Source organism: Microtus oregoni, unplaced genomic scaffold (genome assembly GCF_018167655.1).
Source record: "Microtus oregoni isolate MIOR12 unplaced genomic scaffold, Mior012 000017F_ref0000208, whole genome shotgun sequence".
NCBI lineage: Eukaryota > Metazoa > Chordata > Mammalia > Rodentia > Cricetidae > Microtus > Microtus oregoni.
The window spans coordinates 26,773,567-26,786,245 of NW_024543076.1; the positions used below are offsets into that span (position 1 = coordinate 26,773,567).

The window sequence follows — 12,679 nt, forward strand, 5'->3', positions numbered from 1 at the left end:
CTAATTTGAGCTGCTCATATACTCATGGGCGTGGGGCCGTCCACTGCAGTACAGTCAACCTACAGGGCCCACACCCTTAGAGGGAACTCATTTTCCCTGCCCAGGAGTCATCAACTGTCAACAGCTCTTCTGCTAGGGACAGCGCCTCCCCTAACGTGCCTCCCCGAGCATGCTGACTTGACCTTGTGTGGGTCCTGGGAAGGAAAACATGGGTGCTCTGCCCAGGCCCTTCTGACCCCTGGCTCTTACAGTGTATCCACCCCCTCTTTCTCTATTGTCCCTGAGTCATGTACAGAAGGATATGATATAATTTAACTGTCCTATTTATGGTTGAGAAGTCCATAGTACTTCTCTGCACTTTGATAGCCAAGGCTGGCCTTGAACCCTGAACTTCTAATCCTCCTGCCCTCTCCCTTCAGAATGCTGGGGTTACATATGTGCATTATCATGCCCAGTTTTCTAAGGTGTTTAGAACCGAACCTATGGCTCTCCAGCAAGCCAAGCTGGCATTCTCCCAAACGATCTACATCCCCAGTCCTAAAAGCAAATTTTTAGAAGCACTAATAAAGATGAACAGAAGGGAGACTGTAAATCAAGCAGACTCTCCTGTGACACATAAATGAATGGGCAAGGCAGTATACATGTAATGAACACCTAACTTATGAACACACATGGGAGTACATGTAATGAACACCCAGTTTATGAATGGCATGAGGTTATAAATATAGTGGCATGTCTTATTAAGCAACATAGTAAAGTATTCTATTCTTGTGATAAGAGTAGAGGTGGTAAAATAACAGAGAAGTACTTTCCTGGGGGGGAAAAATGGTAACTCGGATTTATTGCAAAAGACACAGAACTTTACAGTCTCAGGTAAAAGATGAAACATGCAAAGAAGCAAACAAAGTTTTTAAAACTCTGTGGGACGGTTGAGGGTAGCCCAGTGGGTGAGAACAGTTGCCTCAGGCCGATGCCTAGAAATCCTTGAAAGGAAAGATCTAACTCTTAAATGTTGTCCTTTCTCCTCTCCACTCAAAACTGGCGTGCTCGTACCCCCCGCCCCCACAAATGCACAATAGTAACAGTGAAGTCTGTGGGAGGAAACATAAAAGAAAGTCACATACTTAAAGTGGAAGAATGATTAAAAATTTTTCTGCTTAAAACTTTTACTAGAGGGGCTGGAGAGATGGCTCAGAGGGTAAGAGCATTGCCTGCCCTTCCAGAGGTCCTGAGTTCAATTCCCAGCAACCACATGGTGGCTCACAACCATCTGTAATGGGGTCTGGTGCCCTCTTCTGGCCTGCAGGCATACAGACAGATGGAATATTGTATACAAAATAAATATTTTTTAAAAAATTAAAAAAAAACTTACTAGAACGAGAACTTTGTAACAAATATAAGTAATTTGATGATGTATGCACATGTGTGTATGTGGGTGTTATGTGTGCGTGTAAATGCATGTGCAAATGTTGTGCGTGTACTTGCTATGGATGCTGTGGAAATCTGAGGACAACCTTGAAGTGTTGCTCTCGCTCACCTAACTTCAACTGAGACCTAGATCTCTGTCTTCCCACAGCACAAGCCAGGACAGCTGCCTGCCACACTCCAGGGACTTCCCCGCCTCCCGCCTCTGCAGAAGTGCAGGGATTACAGACACTGCATCTAACTCCTACAGAGGCTCGAGGATTCAAACCCAGGTCCTCGTGCTTGTGCGTCAAGCCCTTTGGCCCTCTGAACTATCTCCCCAGCTGTCCTAGTCTTCATCCCCATTACTGTGCTAAACACTAACTCCCGGCAATTTGGAGGGGAAGTTTGTTTCACCTAACTCTCCAGGTCACAACACGCCATCCATGGGAACTGAAGCGGGAGCCACGGAGGGACGCTGCTTACTGGCTTGCTCAGGACCTCTAAGAAGAACACAGCGCAGGCCTACCTGCTTAGGGATGGCACCACCTATACTGGGGGAGGTCCTCCTACATCAATTAATAATTCAGAAAACACCTCACAAATCTGACCGCAGGCCAATCTGATCTAGACAATCTGCGCTTGAGGTCCCTCAGCCCAGGTCAGTCTAGGCTGGTGTCAAGGTGCTAGTGGATGATTAATGTGCCTCCAGATACAACTGTTTAGAGTTTTTATGTAACCTTGAACTTTCTATCCTTCTGCGGCAGCCTCCCATGTACTTAGACATGTGAACCACCCCACCTGGCTACGGGGATTTTTAGAAAGACAAATGTTGTTACTGAAGGGCTACTGATTCCAGTAATATCTGAGCTCTAGGGAATAGAAACTATAAATCTTTTAGTCTATGAAAGTCAGATTTCTGCATCTATCTGTAGAACTAGCTTCATGGCCTTTTTCAACAAAGCAGAAAGCTAGTGAGGAGGGGCATCCTTTAGTGAGGTTCTCTGTTTGCTGGCAGTACGCTGATTTTCCTCTGTAACGCGCACCACAACGACCATCACCATTTTAATGTAAGATATCAGCACCCCGCCCCAGCGGCCTGACATTGTGTATTTTCTACATTAGGCAATAACATGATCCACAACGGATCTTTCAGGTCAAACTTTCTTCTTTTTCTTTTTTCTTTTCAGGTCAAAATTTCTACGTCACTGACACTTCTGTCACAAGCAGCCAGCTGGCCACTTACGACATCAGTAAACGTACAATGTAAGGAACACTGCTCAGCAGATACCAGCTCCTGACAGGCTGGGGCAAGAGGAAGCTGCTGTGCACTTCAGTCTGGCCTAAAGCCCCTGGCAATCTTGCTGCCGCAGCTTCTCAAGTACTGGGATTTACCGGTGTGAGTCACTACGCCTGCCTTAAAGTCAGGCTCTTATATCAACGGCCAGGACAAGATCAGTGTTTAAGCACTGTTCTCAAGTGGGCTTGCATGCCTGCAAACAGACAGAACAACACTTTCTCAGGCCTATGCCCCATGCTCCCAGGTGCTGCCTTGGCATGCCCAACAATCTCACATGGAGGATACTTGAAAACAAAGCTACATCTGTACTGAACAGAGCCCACGAGGGACTCAGTCAAATGTCAAACACTCACACAGAGCCCAGGATTCTGAGAGGTCTGGGCCCAGTTCTCTAGTTCTTCCTCTTACAGCCACATCAATCGTTTGATCTCACTCTTATAGAAGAAACTTCTGAATTTGAGCTGAACCACTAACTTATGGAAATATAAGTCCAAAGAAATTAATTATGTAGCGACTTTCACCTGAAGTCCCTGCCCGCTGCTTACCTTAGGCTCCTTTAGGTAACAGTGCATGGCCTGAGTAACGTCCGCAGCATGGACTGCATTGTGGTAAGGATTTTGACTGTGGTAATCTTCTTGAATCATAACTGTACACACACACACACACAAAAAAAAAAGACTAAGTTTTTACTCTCCAAGATGGACATCCAAGTACTGAAAAGTGGTCATCACAGATATTTTCCATGTGGCTATCAACTCAAATAGTCCACATTCTAAGAGATCCACTTCAATTCAGCCAGTCGCCGGCATTTTAATATCATGCCACAGTAGGAAGCGTGCAGAAAAAAACACAGCTGCAAGGCCAGTTGCTGTGTGGCCTGTCACACATGTCTGTCACTGACCCAAATGTGCAGCTCCAGGCTCGTGTGGTCCTGAACAGTTTGTTCTAGCTACCAAGTTCTCGTACAATCTTATTTTTAAATGGGCTCCAGTCACTTACCTAAAAATCGACGGAGTTTCACCATATCTAAATGGAAGTACTCAATCAATCCATGAAGACTAAATAAATGAAAGGTTAAACTTACTAGACTATTTCCTAGAAAAGAAAGAGGAGAGGCCATGTTAGAAAGACAGGCAAGGTCAGAAGGCTACTACTCCAGACAGAGACTCCGACCATGAACCTGGGAACGGCACCCATGACCACTCTGCAGCTCCTTACGTATACACTTTAAGTGTTAACATCTTCATTCCATTCTAATAAAAAGGATGTTGCAGTTTCCCACAAAGAACTGAAAGATAAAATCTTTCAAGGACTTTCAGGTTAATTTTTTAAAGGCACCAAAATAATACTCAATAGTAGAGTATGGGAGAACTGAGCTACTGCACACGCCAATCCAACTTTACAAGCGCTTCACAGAAATTGCAAACCCATAGCACACAGCTTTGGCTGCAACCTTCTGAGGTGGAAACTGTTTATTTTTACCGAAACAGAACTAGGAAGGGACAGTCACCTTCTTAACGCTCCTAAAATAGAAGTTCTGAACTAAACCTCTCGCCTTTTCCGTACTTGAGCAGAAAATCTGAGAGCTCCTGGGAGCCAGGCGGAATGATAAACTATCTGAATAAAGCCACGACCAGCCCTGCCCTGCGAGCTCACTGTTTTGGTGAAATGCCTCTGTCACTTTGTAAAGCACCTATTTCTTTTTTTTTTTTTTTTTTTTTTTTTTTTTGGGTTTTCGAGACAGGGTTTCTCTGTGGCTTTGGAGCCACAACTAGCTCTTGTAAACCAGGATGGTCTTGAACTCACAGAGATCCGCCTGCCTCTGCCTCCCGAGTGCTGGGATTAAAGGCGTGCGCCACCACCGCCCGGCTAAAGCACCTATTTCTAAGACTGCCATTCTTCTTAAAACTTTAATGTGCTTATTTCCCATCTCTTCCCTCATTTTCCACAGCCTCTGACTTATGTCATAGAAAAAACAATCCCCAAGCCTTTAGCTTCCCTTCCCTTAAACATAATTCACCCACATCTCCTCCAAGACAGAGCCTGGTCCACTTCACTCCTCAATCCATGCTCCCTTTCTCTCTTTCCTGTGATGTCTAAACGAGCACAAACACTGGACATGCTGTCCGCCCCGTGGACCTTCATCCACACACTGTCACTGGACATGCTGTCCGCCCCGTGGCTCTCGGTCCACACACGTCACTGGACATGCTGTCTGCCCCGTGGACCTTCATCCACACACGCCACTGGACATGCTGTCCGCCCCGTGGACCTTCATCCACACACACCACTGGACATGCTGTCTGCCCCGTGGACCTTCATCCACACACCGCCACTGGACATGCTGTCCGCCCCGTGGCTCTCCGTCCACACACACGCTACCAGTGTGCATCCGCTTATGAATCCCCATCTCTACTATGCTTACTGTTCCCTTCCCTGACAAAGCTCTCCAGGTTATATATTCTATTAGATGTCTCAGGATTTTGGAGACTCCACCTACAGAACAAATATGCTATAGTAACAGTTAAACTGACCATTTTAAAGGGACTTAATCTTGTAAATTACTGTGTCATGGATAACAGTAACATATATGATGTTACATCTTTCCAAGTCTATGATTCTTGCTAAAATATGTAAATATACAACAAATGTCATACTAAGAATTTACAGAATTTAGGGGAGGTTAACAAAGCATTAAGCAACAACCCATTAAGGCACTGTCAACAGAATCTACAGCTGAGCACAGGTCAACACGTAACAGTTCTGGAGCACCGTGGAGGCTCTGGTCAGTCACCAAGGCAGGCCGTGGGGGCAGGCCATGGGGGCAGGCTGCAAGAGGATTTTTAAGTATAACGTTGCTTATTATTGTGGGTTTACACAAGTATGTATGATGGAATCACACATGCTACTGTGTGTGTGTGTGTGCGAGCATGTGCTCATGCATGTGTGTGTGTATGTGTGGAGGTCTCTCACCTTTGTACACATGCCCACACATGTGCACGCGCGCATGCGAGAGAGAGAGAGAGAGAGAGAGAGAGAGAGAGAGAACGAGAACTCTATTTATAAATAAAGCTGAACATGCAGGCTGGGCTGGGCACTCTCCCCCCACAAGCCAGAGGCTCTCAGGAGCAACAGGCAGTGCCTCCCTGTAAGAAGAGAGCCGGACAGTAACTGCTCTCCCGCCAGGGGCAGACAAGGAGAAGGGGTGTGCCTGTCCTGGGTCGAACCATTCCGCTCCTCCTGTCTCCCTTCCTCTCTCCTCACCACCGAGAGAGTACTAGAGTAGGAGATACAGACCACCACTGGATCAAGTAAGAAGGGACACGCGGATATGGTGCACCCAAATCATGCAGAGTTTTAGCTCGGAAAGGAGACCATTGCAACTACACAGTGCAAGCTGAAGAACTGTTTTCCCTGCCCATCTGTGCAATTACATCTCTTCAAGTAGATCATCTCTAGGGCTCCCAAGGGGCGGTTGTTAGCTCCTAGAAAAGCCCGTTCAAGGGGGGTGATTTAAAGAAAGGGGGTCAGTGATGGGGACTGACAGCAACTGTGGCCAGCAGAACCTGGCCTCTGACTAGCAGGCTGTATACTTTTTAAAATTAAATTTAGAAAAGAACAACCAACTATGTCAATGAATGACAGGCATCCCAGTAGCCCCCAAACAGGCTATGAGCTACCAGCTTACAAAGCTGGCCTGTAGCAGTGTGGCTGGTACTGCTCCATCTGCATCTACCTCACGGTAACTGAAGTCATGTTTGTGCTGGATTAGCAAGGAAGAATTCCCCAAATCTTGCAGGAGGTGGGCCACCTAATATTTCACTGTCTGTGTTTTAAAAAAGAAAACAAAAGAAAAGAAAGAGAAAGAGAAAAACAAGGCCGGGAGGAAGGCCAACTGCTTTCCCAGTAGGGTAGCCAGCTAGGGGGTGGGGAGAACAGCAGGGCACCCAACCCCCTACGGGCACCGGAGAGGTGGGGAGAATGGGGAGGAACAAAAAGGCAGGGTGTCAGGGCAGACAGAGGCAAACCTCATGCCTTCATCACTGTGCGCATCAGTCTCATCTGCTTCCTGGCACCAGCACAGAGTCAAGCAGGGGTGTGGAGAGGCCTTTTCTCTGCCCCCAATGCTTAGAGGAAATAAAGGGACATTCAGCAAAAAGCAGCAGGACTCACAGAGCTGTGTTTCTTCATCCAGAGGGAATAAGGAAAGCAGGGCAGCGAGACGGTTCAGTGGGTAAAGGGGCTTGCAGATGGAAGCCAGCGGCTCAGGAGAGAACCCACTCAGCGAGGTGTCCTCTGGCTTCCGTGTGTGCACGCGCACACGCGCAAACCCGGCTCCATAAGCACATACACACATTTTCAGAAGGAAAGAAAAAGCAGGTATCTTCAGAGTACAGCAGGGGCACATCCGTCAATCCACCCTGGGCAACAGAAACACTAACTTCTGTGTGTCCTTTATTAAAAATCTACTTAGACAAAAAGGGCAGAGACGGCTGGCGTCACCAAGCATTCTGCCAAAGACTTTATTCTAAATAAAAAAGGTTTCCAAATAGAATCCACTTTTGGATCCAAAAGAGAGTAAAAAAAAAAAAAGGCAATGCCAATAGCACATAAAACGGGCTGGGGAAGGGCAGACTAGAATGACCTGTGAGAAGTTTCTCTAAACCACTCTTTCTTGCCACAGATCTCAGAGCCCCACCTGAGCTACAGGTTCTTCTCCAGTATGGGGAGGCAGGGTCAGGGTGAACCTCTGCAGAAGATGGGGGGAAAGCCTGAGAAAGACCAACTGGTCAACCACGCCTCTGGGGTAACCCCACACTGGAATACTGTGTCCAAAGATGGCAGTGTAACCGTCATGCGTTAAAGAAACTTGAACCGTGGGACTGAACGAGCATGTGATCAAATCGGACTCTGAATGTGGCTGACAATGGGGGCTGACTGAGAAGCCAATGATAATGACACCGGGTTTTGATTCCACTGCATGTACTGGCTTTTTGGGAGCCTAGTCTGTTAGGATGCTAGACCTGGAGGGAGGGGGGAGGGCCTTGGACTTCCCACAGGGCAGGGAACCCTGACTTCTCTTAGGACTGGAGAGGGAGGGGGGAGGAGGAGTGGGAGGGAAATGGGAGGAGGTGGAAAATTTTAATAAATAAGTAAAAAAAAAAAGAAAGAAACTTGAAAGGGAAAATCAAGACTACAGTGAGAGTCCGTTTGAGTTATTAAAAATGTCTGTATAACCATCAATTAGCCAAGTCATGGTGAATTTTTATTATGGTCAAGAACTAACAATAAAAGCAAAAATTAGTGAAATGATTTCTGCTGGCTTTTTGAAAAGTCACTAACAAGGAAAAACACTGGCATCGGGTTCACAGCCGAGGTGAACGAAAGCAGGGACGCATGCGCACGTTCAGGTTTCCCCCGCAGGACTCGAGTGGCCACGGTTAAGGGAGTAAGTCACAAGCTTCACTTACCATTTGTTAGTCTATCAAAGAGAAAGATATCAAAATTCCAGTTTCCAACTTTGTCCAGCATACACTGAAAGGAAAAGCAAACATCTCTGCTGTAATTTAACCTCAGTGACACCCACTTTCTCCAGCCTGACCATAACAAAGTTAACGGAAATGAGACGTGGTCCGTCTGCTTTGAGGACCACGAAGGACAACTGGCCTTTGCTCATTTTATTTTCTACCATTTTTTTCTTCTTAATCCAAAATGCGTTATTGGGATGGTTCCCACTCATCTTAAATCAGGCGTCCTTAGCCTTGCGTTTCCACCTGCAGGAGCGAACGGCACACAAGAAAGGCAGCGTGATTTTACAGCACCCTTGGCATTTCACGTCCATAAAGTAACAACTGGGGCTCTGCACCAGGCGACTTTTCTTGTGTTTCCCCTTCTCCTCTTCCAGAGAGGGATGAAGGAGATCCCCCCGCGAGAGGCACACCCTTGGAGGGGTCATTACTCCTGGAAAAGCTATTTTCTAGTTTCTGAGGCAGGGTTCCACTGTGCAGCCCCGGCTGCTCCACAACTCATGGCAATTCTCCTGCATCAGCCTCCTGCGTGCTGCGATTACAGGTGCGCCCCCTTATTCTCCTTCTCCTTAAGACTTTCCAACTGGCTCAAAAAGTGTCTACAGAAATAAACTCTGTTTGAAAACAAATTATTTTGTTTTTCAGTTAATAATGCGTAGGTCAGGTCGTTCCTATGATTTATAAACTTAGGAGAATTCTGAAATAATTCACCAGCATATAGCCCATATCCTGCATACTCTCAAACCAGATTTTAAAACTCTGCCAAAGAGTGATAATGGCTACCGAGTCCTTATAACGGCTGAGTAGGTCTTGTCGCCGATCCCCACATACAGCAGGGGACAGGCAGACGGAACTGACTTGCTCAGCTAGAGTGGAACACTGTCATGGGGATGGAGAAGTCGGACCTCTGGGACTGGGGGATGATGACGACACAGAACCCACAGCACACCACAATCCAAGGTCTCACTTTCCAGCCCTGGCTGTCCTGGAAATCAGTATGTAGACCAGGCTGGCCTCGAACTCAGAGATCTGCCTCCCTCTGCCTCCAGAGCGCATGACCACACTTGGCTTGCTAACCGATTTTTTAAAAAGACCCTGGAATTACGGGGTATTTACTGATGATCTTTAAATATCATTCAAAATTACCAATAGAATCGATCGATTAACTTTTAGGATAATATGTACTTGAGGTAAACAAATCTACCTAAGTCCATATTTTGTGAACTTTTACCGTAAAATCCTTTATTTTGTATCCCAAAGTTCACTGTGGTGCACAACAATGAACAGACACCACAGCAACACCAGGGAGACACCAGGGTGATGCCGGGGGAGATTTAAATCACAGCGGCCATAGCCAGCAACACCACACGGGGTAATATTCTCACCACAACAGTGGACGCCATGAACAGTTTAAAATCAGAGAATCAACAGTTCTCACTGACTCCTCAATCGGGGAAATGCTCGATTCTTTAAACTGTAATATGACTTCAAAGAGCATACCCCAGGACCACACTACGTAAGTTTAGAAAATCTGGCCTATAAAACTTAAGCAAAAAAAAAAAAAAAAAATCAAATAAATTAAAATTCAAGATTAATAAAATCCCATTTGATAAAAAACAAGCCTATTTCATTTCGATCTTACTAAGAAATCTCCTATGACATCTGTAGGGGTGAAGGAGATATCTCTTACAAACGCTGGCTTCGGTGAGGACGTGCCTGAGAGAAGCATCTCCCTGGGATTTTGAGCCATTGGGTGAACTCTGACCCTTACAGTCACTGCTCTGGTGATCACTCACTGCTCAGTGTTACAGTCACTGCTCTGGTGATCACTCACTGCTCAGTGTTACAGTCACTGCTCAGTGTTATAGTAAATGCAAATGCGTCACTACATTTCTCAGCACTTTCCTTGCTCTGTTACATCCACTTACAAACAGGAAAAGGGATCTAGGTCAGCATTTTTGGGGGGTGGCTCCAATAACTTAGGAAACAACTCAAATCTTTTTGAAGAAGCTGCACAAACCTTGGCTTGTCCATTATAATCGTCATCTAGAATGTTTAGAGAACTAGAAACTGTGGCGCCCCGAAAAAAGCGCGAGGATCTGAGATAGCGCTGGAAACTTAGTAGTCTTCTGATGTTCCTGGCGGAGACTGATGCTTCAATTTCAGATTGAGCTGAAAGAGAGGAAACAGCTATGAAAACCAGGCGAAGCCCGCAGAGCCTGCCTTCGTAACACTCCGAGTTCCATGCAAGTCCTTAAAATACGTTACATACAAGCATTTAAATTTGTCCCTTTATTTTTTTGTGTATGGGCACTTTGTACATGTGCACCTGGTGTGTATGGGCACTTTGTCTGCACGGATACATGTGTACCTGGTGTGTATGGGCACTGTCTGCACGGATACATGTGTACCTGGTGTGTATGGGCACTGTCTGCACGGATGCATGTGTACCTGATGTGTATGGGCACTCTGTATGCACGGATGCATGTGCACCTGGTGTGTATGGGCACTCTGTCTGCACGGATGCACGAGCACCTGGTGTGTATTCAGGCACTTTGTCTGCACGGATGCATGTGCACCTGGTGTGTATGGGCACTCTATCTGCACGGATGCATGTGCACCTGGTGTGTATGGGCACTCTGTCTGCACGGATGCATGTGCACCTGGTGTGTACGGGCACTCTGTCTGCACGGATGCATGTGCACCTGGTGTGTACGGGCACTCTGTCTGCACGGATGCATGTGCACCTGGTGTGTACGGGCACTCTGTCTGCACGGATGCATGTGCACCTGGTGTGTATGGGCACTTTGTCTGCACGGATGCATGTGCACCTGGTGTGTATGGGCACTGTCTGCACGGATGCATGTGCACCTGGTGTGCACAGTGCTGGAAGAGGTCAGAAGAGCTCTGGCTTTCTTGGGACTGGACTTAAGGACAGTCGTGAGCCATCATGTAGGTGCTGGGAACTGAACCCAGGTCCTCTTGAAGGGTAGCTAGTGCTCTTAATTGCTGAGGCATTTCTCCAGCCCCACATACATGTATTTTTAAAATTCACTAACTGCCACAAACGGTTCTTTTATCTCTATTTTGAATTGAGGAATCAAGAAAGACTAAGGGTCAGCTTTGACAGGCTTTAGGAAGCTAGGAGAGCATCTGGGTTTAGAATCAGTTTTAAAATTTAATTTCCATTAACTACTACTTCTCATTCTGCTGCTTCAACACACTATATAAATATGAAACCAGAAGCAAGCACACACACCGAAGCTGAATTGCAGTCCCACAGGGGCTACAGACAGCTACAGTAACAACAGCCTCAACTCCTAATGAGAGAGTTTCGAATGTTTTAAAGATAATTTTAACTATAAGAAAAAGAACAGGGAATAAATTTGTTTATATCCTGGAAAGGCTGTAAAGGATAAAAATAAACCCTCTACAGAGAAAAGCTCTGGGGACCATGGCTCTTCACTGGATACAGCGTGTCCTTTCAATGAATGCAGCAAGTGTTTCTTCCTCTGCTGGCAGAATAGCCCAGATTCTCTGGGCACCAATGGAAAACAGAGACTCTGGTTATTTAGCTCTGCACCTCAGCTCCATAGTCCACTCCTAAAAGTTACTGTGTTGCTCAGTCCTCGGCATGAGCTCAGGAAGGAGAGTCTGTGTGTGTGCTGGCTCCCATGGTCATACTCATCAGTCAACTCCTCTGCTTCCTCATTCACCTTGGCTAGTGTCTCTCCTCTCCTTCCCCCTCCCTGGCATTTATTCAGTACCACAATCAGACTCTGAAATTTAGCAATTGGTAGCATCCATCTGTTACTAGAATTGTGGTGGGAAAGTCTCTATTTCAGAGAAATTGTCTTTTTCTCTCTCCAGCTACATATTACTATGTGCAGACATATAGGCAGACCGCTGTTAGGTGTAGGCGTGGCTCTCAGCAGGAGGCTGGCCTTCCTGGCTGCTTTCTATGGGGAATGAATCCTCACTTTTTTTTTTTTTGGCCTTCAACCCTATGATGATTAGCATTAACTGCTAATTGGAAAAAAAACCTTCTAGAATCATGTGGAAGACTAAGGCTCGTGTACACCTGTGTGGGAGGTGCTATCCTGACAGAGCTAACCAATGCAGGAAGACCCAGCTAATGGTGGTCAGAAAAGGTGGAGAAAGGGAGCTGGGCACCTGCTGCGGCCACTGCTCTCTGCTTCTGGGCTCTGGGTGAGGAAATGCAGTCAGACTGTGCACCCTGCCACGACGGACCGCAACCTGGAACAGCAGCTGGACTGGGCCTTTACTCCCTCAAGCTGCTCTTGCCAGGGTATTTTATTGAAAAGTAAAAAGACCCCCCAAACAAAACAAACTAGTCATAGTCGCCCATCACTCCTTCCTCGGCACTGGTACACAAACACAACTGAATATTTAAAAATCATTTTTAAAAAGATTCTGCTTGTAATTC

At 46.4% G+C, this 12,679-nt stretch overlaps 1 protein-coding gene across 3 annotated transcripts in view; it reads right to left on the bottom strand.

Annotated features, from left to right (window-relative positions):
* The window catches only part of Pde7a (phosphodiesterase 7A), a 94,754-nt gene that overhangs the window by 12,395 nt on the left and 69,680 nt on the right, over positions 1-12,679 (bottom strand). For all 3 annotated transcript variants that reach the window (XR_005975835.1, XR_005975836.1, XM_041667618.1), the window contains exons 4-7: positions 10,253-10,404; positions 8,176-8,239; positions 3,704-3,799; positions 3,250-3,350 (exon numbers count right to left, since the gene is read on the bottom strand). Coding sequence is in view for 1 of the 3 variants with exons in the window: in XM_041667618.1 (XP_041523552.1) it covers positions 3,250-3,350; positions 3,704-3,799; positions 8,176-8,239; positions 10,253-10,404 (413 nt within the window). In the remaining 2 variants the exon portion in view is untranslated. The remainder of the gene's footprint in view (positions 1-3,249; positions 3,351-3,703; positions 3,800-8,175; positions 8,240-10,252; positions 10,405-12,679) is intronic.